Source organism: Engystomops pustulosus, chromosome 6 (assembly GCF_040894005.1).
Source record: "Engystomops pustulosus chromosome 6, aEngPut4.maternal, whole genome shotgun sequence".
NCBI lineage: Eukaryota > Metazoa > Chordata > Amphibia > Anura > Leptodactylidae > Engystomops > Engystomops pustulosus.
The window spans coordinates 170990960-171007907 of NC_092416.1; the positions used below are offsets into that span (position 1 = coordinate 170990960).

Genomic DNA, 16948 nt, shown 5'->3' on the forward strand with positions numbered 1-16948 from the left:
ATTCTAAGACAGGAGTCATAGTTCGTCTTCTTCTGGCTCCTCCTTGGTGGTGCTTCCTTGCCAAGAGGTAAGGGTGGCTCATTGGTGGCCAAGGTGGAGGCACGGAGGTGATAGGGTCATGGAGGATGCCATTGCCCTCATCACTCACTATACCAGCAATGCTGATGATCATGGACGTGGAGAAGACATCATTCAGGAACAGCTATTTCCTAATGTCAACTTCTTACTGGCATTGTTCTTACCAGTAGGACTGTAAAGATTTGCCTTAGTATTTTGTACAGTATATTCTTTACGAAGAAGCTGCAGTAATTTGGCTCAGTAGTCGGCAAATGTAAAATCTTCCTTTTTCCAGGTTAGAAAAAGGTTGTTTTGATCCCGTCCTGTTTCTCTCAGTCAACAAGGTGCTGTTGACAGAACTATTAGAGTGGTTCACATGAACTATTTTTGGTTCATTGGCCCTCGCTGTCCGTGTAACGATTCCTGTTAGTTTTTCCCCATTACATTTTTTTTCCGGGCTTGGAAAAACACAAAAAATACCTAAATCTACCCAAATGCTTACCAGAATATTATACTATAGTTCAGAAGTTATAATTTTGTTCATTTATCTACTTCAGCTCTGTGCAACCGGGAAGTTGTGTAGATAGGAAGCTCTAACATAGAGTCTCTGCAGTAGAAGCAGCACCTCCTCAGAGATTATTAAAAGGTGTCTTGCTCTGGCTGCGTCCTGCCCTGTGCTGATGAGAGGCAATAACCCCGACACAACTGTCTACAGATGGATGTCAGCGATTTCGGAAAAGAACCTAGTTTGACCAATATCTGCAAGGCTAAAAGTTACTGATGTAGCCATCTCCAATAAATGGCACTAGAGAAACATTGTGTATAGGGGAAAGCTAATTTACATATATGTTTTTTTTTGCAAGAAGCATTGCCAGACTTCGTATGCAGATGCCCCAGCTCGTGATCATGTGACTGTGAGTGACTAATCTTATGACATGTGAACAAAGTATAAAAACAGGACAATGAGCAGCCACTTCTCCAGCTGCAGGACCCCTTCCCCCTACCAAAAAAAATCTATAGGTGTTTTTGGCAAATCCTATTAGTACACCATAAATGTTAGCTCTCCTCTAGAAGGAAAGTAAAAAGCTTGTGCCACGTCTTCCACTACATTCCCTCAAGTTACTACCCTGGGTAGTACAGCAGATGGGGGTCTCTGGCTTGGTTTATATTTCAAGGCTTTTCAATAGGGGGCACTATAGATATTCTCCCCCCCTCCCCCCCCCAGAAATAGTTGCCCATAAAACTCCCTACACTAGCCTGACCCTTTGCAAATAAAAGCAGTACCTTGGAAGAGATAACCATATCTATTGGGTTTGGTATTAAAATTTTAAGAATCCAATTTAAAAAATATCTACATAAAACTACTTAAGGGCTTTGGTAGTATAGAGACTTTGGCTTCTGGTATATTGTACATGGGTATTAGTGTACTGACCCGCAGGCTTCCTGTACATCACAATCGCGGGGACACAGAACATGGGGAGCATGAATGGACCTGGACTGAGGGATGATATCACTAATACCCCACAGACAAGTGCTTGACCTATCCCATAGTATACGTATTACAAGCCAAGTCATCTCCAAGAAAACTGGGAAAATCATTATTAAGTCTAGCAGGATATGATGTGGTCACGGGAAGGTTACATAGTGAATTGGAAGTGGACGGCGACGTGTTCTTCATCATTTCAGATCCTTTTCCCATATTCCTCACAGTTTCAGCTGTTTCTCCATTATTTCCTTTAGTTTAAACTTTTGGATCTGAAAGAGGAGACAAAACATGAACGGAGATATCAAAAAGGCAATTAAAGGATTAGACCGAGATCATAAGATGGTTACAATGTGTAGATCAATGAGGGTCCAATCTTTGGGATCACCAATGATCCTGAGACTGAGGTCTTATATTCCTTATATGAATGGTGGTCATCCAGGAACACTGGCGCTCCATTCATCTCTATGACCACTACCAGCCATATGGCAGTCCCAAAAGAAATGAATGGAGAGGCAACAAGCCTTTGGCTCCATTCAAGCAAGGAAGTAGTGTGCCATTATTCGGATCAGATGGGATCCAAGATGTCGGACCCTAATAGATCAGCAAGTATCTAGTGCAGCGGTTCTCAACCTGTGGGTCAGGACCCCAGCAGGGTTCGAACGACCAAAACCAGGGGTCGCCTAAAGCCATCGGAGCCGCAATTTTATTGTGTTTTTACTGCGAGTTGCATGGTTTGGGGTCACCACAACATGAGGAACAGCATTAGAAAGTTTGAGAACCACTGATCTAGTGGATAGCCAAAAACTTTCTAGTTTAGACTCCTTAGATGATGTGGGTTTAATTTAGGTGCCGGGCACCTCTTGTTGTACCCACTTACCTTTCCGGAAACTGTAAGAGGATAGCCATTCACAAAAACAATGTAACGGGGAATCTTAAAATGAGAGATCTGTTGAGTAGAAAAGAACAAAGGAAGATTTAATTTAGTTTACATTACCTAAGACAAAACCATTAAATTCAACGGACTCATAGTTATGAGCCTGCTGTATCCATGAGAAGATTTTATAACAATCTCTGCAGTTCTAACATTGCCGGACAGGATGATGTGTTTGTGAATATATGGCCACTGTGGCATAGGGGAGAGGCAATTTTAAGTGCTCTTCTCATAACTATGACCAGTCAACTATTCAGATGTCCAATTTGACCTTTAAGAACCTAAGTTATAAAATTACCCCATTGTACAGGCTCCATGGTAAATACTATAAAAAAAAACAAAAATTTTTGTTTATCAAAACTACCAATAGAATAAAAAGTAATAGATTTTATATCCCATGAAATGATACCATGAAAAACTGTAAGTCAACCTGCAAAAAGCAAGTCCTTCCTCAGCTTCATCAATGTAAGACTAAAAGGGTTATTAAAAAATTAACCCAAAAAGAACAACATTTTAAAAATATGATGTCTGGTTAATGAGGGGGGGGGGGGGGGTCGGTGAACACTAATATGTTATATTTGACAAAGCTGTGACGGTTTTCCTAGTTTTTATGTAGAGGATACTATGCCCGGGCTCACCTGTCCTTTGCAGTATTGTTTGATCTCCTCTGGAGTCAGATTTTCGTTAGCATTGACCCTGATGGCAGCGCAGATCTCCTCCCCCATCCTTTCATCTTTCACTCCAATCACCTGCAACAATAGAATAATATAATAGAAGACAACCCCTACAAATGACGTTTACTTGTCCATTTCCTCCCCTTTACCTGAGCTTCCATTATTTTGGGGTGAGTATGCAAGAACTGTTCTATTTCAGCGGGGTAAATGTTCTCACCCCCACGGATAATCATGTCCTTACAGCGTCCGACAATCCGGCAGTATCCATACTCGTCCATTGTGGCTACATCTCTAGTAGAGAGAACATGACATTGTCTTAGACCAACATTCGATGGGTGTCCAGACATAATGGTCAAACATCTCCCCTGATTCAGATTCTCTTTACACCTTTTTTTTTAATTTAATGTTGGGTTCTATTTTAGAGGTTTCTTGTACAACAGAATATTCCATATGCCATGTTAGATAGATGTTGGCCCAAATTCTGGGATCTCCACCTATGTACAGTATATGCAGCTGTTGGGTAAGGCCAATGACTATGGAGTTGGCTGTGCATGGTAGTTAGTCGAGCAGGACACCTCGTCGTTCATTCTCCTTCTGGATGCACCACCAAAGACAAGATGGTGGGCAGGAAACCCTTGTTCTGTAGATGAAAACACCATTGATGGGACCCAAATTTATCAGACAATTATGCCAAATCCTTTGGGTAGAGGATAACTTGCTTATCAGCTGAGATCCTACATCTTATCCCATGTACCCAAACCAATGAAAGGCAGCTTGACAATTAATCATACCACTTAATTTGTTTGGCACTGCCGGAGATAGCTCCATAGTCTTCCACATCATCTCCGACAGTCCCACAGGCGGCGGATGGCTCAGCTTGACCTGTCCCTCCATTCATTCTTGGAACCATGGCCTCTATTCTCGATACATTGTAAAACCTCCAGCTGTCATCACTTACCCAGTTTTGTACCACCTCTCAGGGGTAATTGTCTCTCGGGTCTTTTCTTTGTCGGCCCAATATCCCAACATCACACAGTAACCTCTAATCTGCAGCTCCCCGGGGGTATTTAGCGGGACTAGCTGACCTGTGGTGGTGTCTACTATTCTTGCCTGAAATAGAGAAAACTATATCAAGAGAAGAAGACCCAAGTGCAAAATCTGTAAAAGGCCAACCCTTGTCTGCAACCCCCTCAAGATATGCCCCCAACTAGTCAAAGATTTTGGAGAAGACCTCACCTCAGTATGGGGCATAATGTGACCTGCGGTGTCGCACTTTCTAATAAGATCGTCATTGGGAAATCCAGCAAACGTCACCGGGCTGTTTTCTGTTGTGCCGAACCCAATCTGTAATGAAGAACACAATGTCACCAGATTATAAAGATGAAGAAGAGAATGTGGAGACCAGAACTTGCAGGGGTTAAACGTCTGTGCAGGGGCTACTCCAAATACATATTCCTGGACGCTTTCCAGGTGCCCCTCCTTTGTCTCATAAGCAAGAGACATGTGGCAGCTTCGTGAGAGGTCCGGGGGATTTTCCAAAACACTTCTAGGCGGCCATGCTGGCCATGAAGTCCTACAGATAGATAGTTCATGGACTCTACAGTCCTTTCTCACCAAAATGACAAGTCAATGTTAAAAAGGTATAGTCCATCACCAGGTTTACCCTTCTAGTCTTCTCAGGTAGGGTATAAAATTTCATTTCTAGAATGCCCTCTTTTATGTGGAAACATATCCATTTACCTATAAAAAAAAATCTCCCCCCAAAGTCAAGCAAATATGACTCTTCTTACGTCATTTTCGCATGAGACGAGTCAAGAATAGTGGTTGCAGAGTCACTTCAGAAGTCCTATCTTTGGATAAGAATGTCATCTTTTAGATGGTCTGTGAGAGCTACAGAACTAAACATACAGGCAGTTAAAAAAAATAGTCGGGAACTGGATCTTTAGCTGCAGCTTGCATTTCCAACTAGGTCTTTAGCTGCCCGTTTCTCTGCTTCATTAGTTTATATGAGATCCTTATCTTTTATATGGACACAAAAAGCAAGTTTCTAGGTGCTATAGAACCAAATATAGGTGCTGCCTAAAAGACACAACCCTCACTAAGAATAAACTTGACTTATCTTATGTAAAAATGAGGTGAGAAGAGTCATATTTGTCCAGCTTTGGGGGATATTTTTCATTAAAGAGGGAATTCTAGAAAGGACAGTTTATAACCTACCTGAGGGGGCTGGTAGTTTATTGGGGTAAAACCTGGTGACAGGTTCTCTTTAAAAAAGAGAATGACCGAACCAGTCCTCTGAGCAGACAGGGAGAAAATAAATACTGCCTGCGCTAAGAAAGTGTCTCCTGCTGGACGAGGCTCCTACAAAAACAGCACGAAGGACTGATGCCAGGCTACTGCAGTGCATCCGCTATTCTCACTGTCTCCCTTAGACCCTGGCTTCATTAAGATGGCCGCACGCTGTGCCCATACGGACCTCTTCATATTCTACAGTATATGTAACCCAAACCCCTTGCATTCCTGGAAAGGCACCATAGAAGACAAGTGGGATCCACATAGGAAGGCACGGGACATACACGTAGGAAGGTGCAAGAAATCCAAGAAGGAAGGTGCAGGGGATCCATGTAGGAAGGTGCAAGTAATCCACAAGGAAGGAGCAGGGGATCCATGTAGGAATTCGATTGGGATCCAAGTAGGAAGGTGCAAGTAATCCATGTGGGAAGGCACAGGGGATCTACTTAGGAAGGCGCAGGGATCTATGTAGGAAGGTGCAAGGAATCCACGTAGGGGGATCTACTTAGGACGGCGTTGAAGATCTATTTAGGAAGGCTCTGGAGATCTACTTATGAAGGCAAAGGGATCCACATAGGAAGACACATTTATTAAAGCATTTGCGCCAGTTTTCTGTCTTTGCACTGAAAAGAACCTGTAATCTGCTTGCACATGTATTTATGAAGTGTTTGCGCCAGTTTTGCGTCGCGGTGGCACGGTGTCCAACAAGACAGAAAATTCAGCACATAAAAGGGTGTTCCGGCGCAGAGTCGGACCATGCACCACATTTATCACTGCAACTTGACAGAATTGTGTCGCACACTCCGGGGGGGGATTTACTAATTCTGGCGCAAGCAAGTCTGTCGGCATCGGAAATCAGTGCGATGTGCGCCAAAATCTTACATGGACTGCACCTTAATTTTGCTATCTGACCAATTTTTTTCCTGGTCTATCGTGCGCCAAAAATTGCGCCTAAAAATGCCGACAAAATACACATAAATGTGGAGGATAATGTGGAAACGTTAGGCCACGCCCACTTGCGCAAAAAAAAAGACGGAGGTGTCGGGATAGTGGGAAACATCTGTTCTTTCTGGCGCAAACTCATTACAAATGATCTGCAACAGTTCTGCACCAAAAAAACATTAAAATCCCAGCATTTTTTTGGCGGAGATGCGATAATACATGTGCCCCTCTATGTTGAAGATGCACCAAAAAAAAAAAAGTTGGTGCACGCTTCCCGAGCAGTGCAGGGGGCGCCAGATTCATGAAGACCATGCGGCAGATTTTGATGAATCTGGCGCCCCCTGCACAATCCACAGGCAAACTACACCTAGTACAGACCGCACTGGTTTTGATAAAAGTGGCCCAAGTGATTTATGTAGGGAGCGCAGGGAATCTACATAGGATGGGGCAGGGGATGAAGGTACAGCAGGACTATCAAAAGAATCTGCCTCTTATTACAGGTACTCACAAGTAATAAACCCTTTGCAGTCCTTCTATAACTACTATAAGAACTACTGCCTGCAGAGGAGGCAAGCACACAGTAATATCAGGATTCTGCCATCACTGGTTTGATTCCTGTTTATAACAGAGAACTTTACATAATTTTCTCAACTCGACTACAGTCAAACCTCTTTTAGATTATTACTAGGACTGAATTGCATTTGGAGGCGAACTGATAGACAATCGCCAGCCTGCACAGTATGTGTATATGTCAGTATGTCACAACATGGACCAACAAAAACCTACTATCAACTTTGACTGGAATTCATCTTTACTTTGTAAATGTGTCTCTACTCAGACAAAAGGACTGGGTATGCTTAAATACAATGGATGTACATGGTATTTGGCATTATCCTCAGGTCCTCTTGTATGGTGCCCAATAGTACACTGTCTGCTGTCTCAGCCAAGTTCAGCTCATGCAGATAACAACCATACAGAAAAATGGCGAGTGATGTTGGGCCTATCCCTGGTGGTCAGCATGTAGTAAACAATCTGGTGTGTCTCAAGCACTCCTTACCAAAGCTCAGTGTCAGACTGGAGATCCTTTGGTCCACCAGATTATTATTTTGGGGACACACACTTCATCGTCTCAAGAAAATAGAGCCTTTTAGCCTGCAAATTAGCTTGTCTTCTGCTGTATCTCTGGGGTTCGGTATTTGGTTGAAGCCTGGGCCCACCTAAAGATCCTCTGGTTCCCCGGTGGGCCAGTCCAACACTACCCAAACTATCCTGTCCTATAGATGGTTAACAAGTTTGTGGGGAATCTGGTGTGGCTACAGGAGTCTTTGCTGTAGGATTTTGGTGACAGTCATTGGTTACTGGCTAGGGTAGGCCTGTAGGCCAAAACTGTGAACTCTTCCGAAGGTATAATGAAGGCAGTAGCGATTACAGAGGTGTTGGGCCTCCTAAGTACGTAGTTTACAACCTCTTGATGGTCAATACCTTTGTGGGACATCTGTTGTGTCTCCAGGGCTCTCCCTTACAGGAATCAGGTTGCAGTACTTGGTGGTTACAATACGAGTTTTCACATTTTGACAATTTTTGACTATGCAACTCCTTACAGTAAGTATTTTTAGCAAATGCAGAATATGGAGACATCTTGCAAATCCAAAAGCCTTGGTGTACGTATCTTGCTATTATAGAATACTTCCTTGCAGGATATGTGCTAAAAATCTAAATTTTGTTTCCTAAAAAAAAAATGCGGAAAAAAAAAATGCTGCTCGGAGATCAGATATCCAGAGGAAAGGGTGGGAAGAGAGCGGCTCTGTAAGTTGTTAGCTTTGCGATGCTAAAATTCTTGAGACATTTGTCTGCCCCGTGAAGATAACGCCTTTTAGCAGGTACTTCTCAGTTCAGCACTTTGGGATTTATAAGGTTTACATTCGGCTCCTCATAGTGGGTTAACTTCACACACACCTCCCAAAATCTGCCTCCTCCGCACCGCTGTTTGGCGCGGTCTGTGTGCAGGTTTTTTTTTATTGAATATGATATAAATAGGCCTGTGTGTGTGGAGGTTTCGCTCACACTGCTTGGCTCTGTGCTCGCTATGGAACACCTCCGACTCTTTCTCATCCTCAGCGTGCTAGCCGCTGCATGCCCCGTCCTCAAAGCATGTCCCTCGAACTGTCACTGTCACGGAGGAGACCTGCAGCATGTCATCTGCTACAACGCAGGCTTAACTAAGCTTCCAAAGATAGCCGAGCAAACTCGCCTCCTCAACTTGCAGAAAAACTTATTCCCGGTCCTAGCTCCCAATTCCTTCAAAGAAATGAAGGGTCTGGTGTCCCTGCACATGCAGCACTGTCAGATTCGAGAGGTCGCCAACGGGGCGTTTCGAGGTCTTAAGAAACTCGTCTACCTCTACCTCTCCAACAATGATATCAGCGTGATCGGGGCCGGAGCCTTTGATGAACTGACCGAGTTGACTTATCTCTACATGGATCACAACAAAATCCTGGAGATACCCAAAGGACTGTTGTCTCCCCTCCTCAACCTTTTCATCTTCCAAATGAACAACAACAAGGTGCGCGAGGTGAAAGCAGGGACCTTCACCGGCGCCAAGGACTTGCGGTGGTTGTACCTATCCAACAACGACATCACCACAATGCATCCAGGATCCCTGGACGAGGTGGAAAACCTGGCCATCTTCCACATAGACGGAAATCAGCTGAGTACTTACCCACTAGCTGCCGTCAGCAAGCTGAGAGTAGTGGAGGACTTCAAGATGTCCAAAAACCCAATCAAAGTCATCCCTGACTATGCTTTCCAGTCTTTCGGTCGATATATGGAGTCCCTGGCCCTGGACCAGATGAATCTTGAGAAGGTAGGGACCAAGCATCATCTTTTTATAAAGAAATGTATTTATATTGAGTAATTATGAAACCCACCAGTCCAATCCACCAGCAGGAGCATCTAAGCAGATTATAAACACTACATAGTGTCCTATCTGCAGGCAGCATGTTATAGAGCAGGAAGAGCTGAGCAGATTGTACATAGTGTCCTATCTGCAGGCAGCATGTTATAGAGCAGGAAGAGCTGAGCAGATTGTACACAGTGTCCTATCTGCAGGCAGTATGTTATAGAGCAGGAGGAGCTGAGCAGATTGTACACAGTGTCCTGTCTGCAGGCAGCATGTTATAGAGCAGGAGGAGCTGAGCAGATTGTACAGAGTGTCCTATCTGCAGGCAGCAGATTATAGAGCAGAAGGAGCTGAGCAGATTGTACACAGTGTCCTGTCTGCAGGCAGCATGTTATAGAGCAGGAGAAGCTGAGTAGATTGTATATAGTGTCCTGTCTGCAGGATACATGTTATAGAGCAGGAGGAGCTGAGCAGATTGTACACAGTGTCCTATCTGCAGACAGCATGTTATTGAGCAGGAGGGGCTGAGCAGATTGCACATAGTGTCCTATCTGCAGGCAGCATGTTATAAAAGCTGATTCAGGTGTCAGCATCATGTTATTCCAGGCCCATAAAATAGGTTAAATAACGTATGGATACAACAAATCATCCACAGGCAGAGTGGATGATGTCTAAAATGTCTTGAAAGAGTTAACAGTGACCTATTACTCTATACTACTCGCTTTTGCTGGGAAAAGAACGTCTCTCCCGCCTCAATACCAGTCTGTTTATTGACAAGATGTCTCATAAGCGGCTGTCTCTCTGCGAGCCACAAAGCGATCCCTGTCTGTGACTCCCAGGCTTGGAGGAGGGGACCTGCGCTGCTCATTTCAGACTAGTAAAAAAAAAAAAATTTGGGAGAACATAGAGCGGCTCTCAACTTTACCAAATTCCACCACATGATATGTCAGGGAAAGGGAGCTCCCCCAAATTATGAATGGGCAGGTCAATACAGACAGGTACACAAGAGCGTCCACACCAGATCCACCAAAAAAGTGGAAATTTCCAGTGACATTCCTCCATCGAGGGCGAGACAAGGTTGGGAGCCCTAGACGTTGGGAGCGGGAGCCGGGGAGGAGGATGTGGACATATGTAATGAGCAGGGAAGGGGTGGAGTGTTTGTTCCTCGACTTGTCGCCAAACCCACACAATTTTTTGATCTAGTTTTCAGAAAAAGCTTTTGTTGGAGTCACAACCCTGAAGAAGCTCAATATCGAAGGAAACAGGTTAAGCCAGCTTCCCGCCAACGCCCCCTATTCTACCCTGCAAAATCTGACCCTGGCCAATAACCCTTGGCACTGTACCTGCCAGCTGGCGGCCTTGAGAAGGTGGGTCCAATGTCTGACATTATCATAATACCATAAACCCAAAGGTCTCATCTCAACCTAACACTAATTTCTTTGGACGTAGGTGGATGGACGGCAGCCGCTCCCGCCCGGATGGTATCTGCGCAGGTCCGGGTCAGTACCGCGGGCAACAGATACGGGACACAGGAGCCTTTAGGAACTGCAAACAACCAGCAAAGAAATCTCGAAAAGGAGACCGCCATTAGAGAGGTCTCCTGACTGTAGGACTACAAGACGGCCAGAGTGAACGGTACGTGATCCGGAGACAAGTTTATAAACCTTCACAAACCTAAGGGAGTGTCATACATCCAACTCGCATCACACTCGCCAGAATGTGTGGCCCAAACACTGAGCAACCAGAACTGAGCTCAGCATATAAGTTCAGCTCCGGTTGCCGGACATTCCAGCCAGTTCACACTGGGAGTTTGATGCAAGTTGGACCCATAACCCTTAGGCTACATTCAGACTGCCGCATAGGGGACGTATATACGGCCGATATACATCCCCCGCACGGCGCCCTACGGAAGCGGTACGGTGAAGCACATGTGTGCCACCGTACCGCTCCGTACCTGGGAAAAAGATAGGACATGTCCTATCTTTTCCCGTATTACGGCGCGGTGCGCCAAACATCCCTATGGAGAGGGGCAGGGGTGAGCAGCGCTGACCTCCTCCTCCTCCTCTCCCCAAAGGGTGCCACGTGTCCACCGTGCTACGCTACGGCGGGCAACGGCAGTGTGAATCTAGCCTTAGAGGCCTAAAAGTTTCCTCCAGGGGAATGAGAAACAAAAGTATATTGGAAACATTTACCAATTTTTACCTTTCTCTAGAAATTTCTGAACCTATAAAGGAAGTCAATAATCCTCCACTGCTCCAGTTCCAACACACTAGTTCACCGCAGGTCCTTCTATGGTGACCTACCACGGTGACTGATGAGAACAATATGAGGAGACTTGCGGGCAATCGGATTGCTTCCTTAAAGAAAATCTACCATAAAAATCCATGGTGATAAACCCGGGACATTACTCATAGACAGGCACCGTGACTGTGGTAATCTTCTTATATTTCTTATCCATGGCCTCTTTCCTTCTAAAAATCAACTTTAAAAATTATGCTAATGACTCTGAAGGGCTCTAGGGATGTAACCAGAGCCCCTCTGTGCTGCAGATTCACAGGCTGTTAAACTGTCTCCCCTTGCTCCTGCAGAGTAGCCTGTAAATCAGCAACACCCACAGAGCTCTTTAGACTCATTAGCATAATTTGAGTTGATTTTAGAAGGAAGGAGGCCATGGATAACAAATATAAGAAGATACCACAGTCACGGTGCCTGGATCTATGAGTGAGTGTCTCTGGTTTATCACGCTTGGTTTATATGGTAGATTCCCTTCAAATAAATCTTTATTTATATTAGTCATCAGACATAACAGAGCAGTAACATACTCAGGTGAAACAATAGGAATGAAGGCCCTGCTCGCAAGAGCTCTGATTTATCAGAAGTGTTTGAGAGAAGAACTGTTCTAGTTGCCCGTGGCAACCAATCAGAACTCAACTTAAATTTAATAAACGGCTGTGGGAAAATGAAAGCTGATCTCTGATTGGTTGCCATGATGAACTAGAACAGCTCCGCTTTCAGACACTTCTAGTAGATCTTCCCCCAATATCTCCTCCCACTCATTAGTAAAAATGAAGGGGAGGGGGTGTGCAGTCATTACCATTCTCTTTTAATCCAGCAGGACAAGGAACATCACAGGAAGTCCAGAGTCCTGCTGCTAAAGGGGTCCTGGCAGCAGACTTTAGCAGAGTAAATATAAAATGGGTGGCCCTGTTACGGTCTTATACTAACCCTGTTAAAGTTTACCATAAGTGTCCAACCCCTTCCAGGTTTTTCAATCTTATACAGAAAGATTTCCACCAAAAGGGTCTTTGTTAGGCTAAAGTGTAATGTTTAACAAGGCTCCCCCTACCATGTGTATTATACAGCAGAGAGACACCTGCCCACACTGGACCCTATTACTACGCCCAATTACCACTCAACCAGATCTTGTGTGAATCTTATCTATGTACTTGTGAAACCATGTATCGTGTCAATTTTCTACCGCGGATACCCTGCAGTTTATATAATAAATAATTTTCCCAATGTGCAGCTAAATCCATGAAAATCCAAGAAAATTCAGTGTTACATGTATGAGTGTTGCAGGTCTTTGGGTAGATTCCGTAAGAGACTTGCACTGTGCAGGCCTCTTAAGGGTAAATTCACACAGAAGTTGTAAGCCCGAATTCTGCTTCAAATAAGAGAATGTACTTTCTTTCACAGGGGTCAGTATTCGGCCGCCTCCTTTTTAAATATTTTTATTAAAGATCTCATAGAGGGTTTACACAGTAGAGTTTCAATTTTTGCAGATAATACTAAGCTCTGTAAAGTAGTTAATACAGAGGACAATAGCATAACATTACAGAGGGATTTGTGGCAGCCAGTGGAATGGGCAGAGAGATTTCATTTGGAGAAAAGGAAGGGTATGCACAAAAATTACAATTATGTTTTAAACAGTCAATTAATTTTTGTTATTGGTAACTTCTATGCTTAGAAGAGAGTCGTTCTACCATCACCATAGACAGGCGATATCCTCTACATCTAGAGGAGAGGAGGTTCTACCATCACCATAGACAGGGGGTATCCTCTACACCTAGAGGAGAGGAGGTTCTACCATCACCATAGACAGGGGGCATCCTCTACATCTAGAGGAGAGGAGGTTCTACCATCACCATAGACAGGGGGTATCCTCTACACCTAGAGGAGAGGAGGTTCTACCATCACCATAGACAGGAGGCATCCTCTACACCTAGAGGAGAGGTGGTTCTACCATCACCATAGACAGGGGCATCCTCTACACCTAGAGGAGAGGAGGTTCTACCATCACCATAGACAGGGGGGATCCTGTACACCTAGAGGAAAGGCGGTTCTACCATCACCATAGACAGGGGGCATCCTCTACACCTAGAGGAGAGGAGGTTCTACCATCACCATAGACAGGGGGCATCATCTACACCTAGAGGAGAGGAGGTTCTACCATCACCATAGACAGGGGGTATCCTCTACACCTAGAGGAGAGGAGGTTCTACCATCACCATAGACAGGGGACATCCTCTACACCTAGAGGAGAGGAGGTTCTATCATCACCATAGACAGGGGGCATCCTCTACACCTAGAGGAGAGGAGGTTCTACCATCACCATAGACAGGGGACATCCTCTACACCTAGAGGAGAGGCGGTTCTACCATCACCATAGACAGGGGACATCCTCTACACCTAGAGGAGAGGCGGTTCTATCATCACCATAGACAGGGGGCATCCTCTACACCTAGAGGAGAGGAGGTTCTACCATCACCATAGACAGGGGACATCCTCTACACCTAGAGGAGAGGCGGTTCTACCATCACCATAGACAGGGAGCATCCTCTACACCTAGAGAAGAGGCGGTTCTACCATCACCATAGACAGGGGGAATCCTCTACACCTAGAGGAGAGGAGGTTCTACCATCACCATAGACAGGGGGCATCCTCTACACCTAGAGGAGAGGAGGTTCTATCATCACCATAGACAGGGGGCATCCTCTACACCTAGAGGAGAGGAGGTTCTACCATCACCATAGACAGGGGACATCCTCTACACCTAGAGGAGAGGCGGTTCTACCATCACCATAGACAGGGGGCATCCTCTACACCTAGAGGAGAGGTGGTTATACCATCACCATAGACAGGAGGCATCCTCTACACCTAGAGGAGAGGAGGTTCTACCATCACCATAGACAGGGGACATCCTCTACACCTAGAGGAGAGGAGGTTCTACCATCACCATAGACAAGGGACATCCTCTACACCTAGAGGAGAGGAGGTTCTACCATCACCATAGACAGGGGGCATCCTCTACACCTAGAGGAGAGGAAGTTCTACCATCACCATAGACAGGGGGCATCCTCTACACCTAGAGGAGAGGAGGTTCTACCATCGCCATAGACAGGGGGCATCCTCTACACCTAGAGGAGAGGAGGCTCTACCATCACCATAGACAGGGGGCGTCCTCTACACCTAGAGGAGAGGAGGCTCTACCATCACCATAGACAGGGGACATCCTCTACACCTAGAGGAGAGGAGGTTCTACCATCACCATAGACAGGGGGCATCTCCTACACCTAGAGGAGAGGAGGCTCTACCATCACCATAGACAGGGGACACCCTCTACACCTAGAGGAGAGGAGGTTCTACCATCACCATAGACAGGAGGCATCCTCTACACCTAGAGGAGAGGAGGTTCTACCATCACCATAGACAGGGGGCATCCTCTACACCTAGAGGAGAGGAGGTTCTACCATCACCATAGACAGGGGGCATCCTCTACACCTAGAGGAGAGGAGGTTCTACCATCACCATAGACAGGAGGCATCCTCTACACCTAGAGGAGAGGCGGTTCTACCATCACCATAGACAGGAGGCATCCTCTACACCTAGAGGAGAGGAGGTTCTACCATCACCATAGACAGGGGGCATCCTCTACACCTAGAGGAGAGGAGGTTCTACCATCACCATAGACAGGGGGCATCCTCTACACCTAGAGGAGAGGCGGTTCTACCATCACCATAGACAGGGGGCATCCTCTACACCTAGAGGAGAGGAGGTTCTACCATCACCATAGACAGGGGACATCCTCTACTCCTAGAGGAGAGGCGATTCTACCATCACCATAGACAGGGGACATCCTCTACACCTAGAGGAGAGGAGGTTCTACCATCACCATAGACAGGGGGCATCCTCTACACCTAGAGGAGAGGAGGTTCTACCATCACCATAGACAGGGGGCATCCTCTACACCTAGAGGAGAGGAGGTTCTACCATCACCATAGACAGGGGGCATCCTCTACACCTAGAGGAGAGGAGGTTCTACCATCACCATAGACAGGGGACATCCTCTACTCCTAGAGGAGAGGCGATTCTACCATCACCATAGACAGGGGACATCCTCTACACCTAGAGGAGAGGAGGTTCTACCATCACCATAGACAGGGGGCATCCTCTACACCTAGAGGAGAGGAGGTTCTACCATCACCATAGACAGGGGACATCCTCTACACCTAGAGGAGAGGTGGTTCTGACTCAATGGCCACCCACTGCCTTTAATAGGAGAGGGATTTTGCCACAAATTTTGTGAAGGTACCCTAAGAGTGATCATATTTAGTTCTAAAAATTGATGAATTTTTATACCACTTCTACAGGCGCCTAACGAACAGTCTTGGTAACTGTGATGCTGATGACCCGCAAACTACTGACCTGTAGGACCTCCCAGAAGCTCTGCCCCCTTGGATTCGAGCCCTCCCATACGCCAACGTCTGCCATATACCATGCCACACGCCCTGTATGCATGTACTAATGTGATAAAGCCATTGCACTTCTAATCACGTGGCCCCTGTGGTAGGTACACCTCCCGCATCCTGTACATGTTATGTAATATATAACTATACACCTTTAGCCAATTATTACACATAAGTTATATGATAAAGTTGAGAGAATCTAGAAAACTCGGACATACACATCGCAAACCACAGGTAACCCCGCTAATAAATAACATATAGAGCAGATCATATATACTGCACATACACGATAAGCCAATCAACAGCCATTTTCTATTGATCGTTATCTATATACTGACGCAAGGACCCAAAAATATAGGGCTCCACCCCCCTGCCGCTGGATGATGTACAGAGTGACTAATATATACAATGTATAAGGAAAGCAAAAAATAAGTGAAGCGAATCGAAATTTAATAAAAAAAAGTTTTTTGTTGTTGTCTTATGTTATGTGCATGTGAAAAATATTATGTTGGATCAATTCGTGTTATTAAGAATAAACTATATTTCTATATTACCGGAAGCAGCTGTATGTAGAAAGAGTCTGATTTTGTCTTGCCAGGGTGTGTTACCCTATTACCCCCAATGAAATGTCCTTTCTAGAGTTCCCTTATTTATATATATATATAAAAAATCTCCTTCAAAGTCATGTGATTATGAGCAGAGAAGAGTCATGTTTTAAATAAGAGGAGTCAAATTTGAGGCTGCATGGTGAGGGTCACTTCAGACATCCCCATTCCTCCATTAACTAGCGCCTGCTGGTGTCATATTAAAGATACGAAGCTCATCTTTCAGATGACATAAGGCTTGTGGTTCTGAGATCTACAGAACAAGAGATACAGGCAGATGAAGACATAGGTCATAGTATATGAGGCTGGCAAAAGA

General features: G+C 45.2%; 2 protein-coding genes across 2 annotated transcripts in view; one reads left to right on the forward strand and one right to left on the reverse strand.

The window, feature by feature from the left end:
• Window positions 1-280: 280 nt before the first annotated feature.
• Window positions 281-16948, reverse strand: part of ACSF2 (acyl-CoA synthetase family member 2) — a 44495-nt gene continuing 27827 nt past the window's right edge. Inside the window, exons 11-16 of the mRNA XM_072112375.1 lie at window positions 4385-4492; window positions 4107-4258; window positions 3298-3439; window positions 3113-3223; window positions 2421-2489; window positions 281-1812 (exon numbers count right to left, since the gene is read on the reverse strand). Coding sequence (XP_071968476.1) covers window positions 1762-1812; window positions 2421-2489; window positions 3113-3223; window positions 3298-3439; window positions 4107-4258; window positions 4385-4492 — 633 coding nt within the window. The 3' untranslated portion in view covers window positions 281-1761. The remainder of the gene's footprint in view (window positions 1813-2420; window positions 2490-3112; window positions 3224-3297; window positions 3440-4106; window positions 4259-4384; window positions 4493-16948) is intronic.
• CHAD (chondroadherin) lies at window positions 8268-16586 on the forward strand. The gene is made up of 4 exons (XM_072112374.1): window positions 8268-9245; window positions 10485-10648; window positions 10731-10916; window positions 15932-16586. Exons 1-3 carry the CDS (start codon window positions 8469-8471, stop codon window positions 10870-10872), a joined length of 1083 nt encoding a protein of 360 aa, XP_071968475.1. The 5' UTR covers window positions 8268-8468; the 3' UTR covers window positions 10873-10916; window positions 15932-16586.

Excerpts from the sequence above, each read along its gene's own strand:
- CHAD (XM_072112374.1), top strand. The coding sequence starts at position 8,469 with ATGGAACACCTCCGACTCTTTCTCATCCTCAGCGTGCTAGCCGCTGCA. Across the intron at positions 9,246-10,484 it reads ACCAGATGAATCTTGAGAAG|TTTTCAGAAAAAGCTTTTGT; the intron begins GTAGGGACCAAG and ends TTTTTGATCTAG. Across the intron at positions 10,649-10,730 it reads CAGCTGGCGGCCTTGAGAAG|GTGGATGGACGGCAGCCGCT; the intron begins GTGGGTCCAATG and ends CTTTGGACGTAG.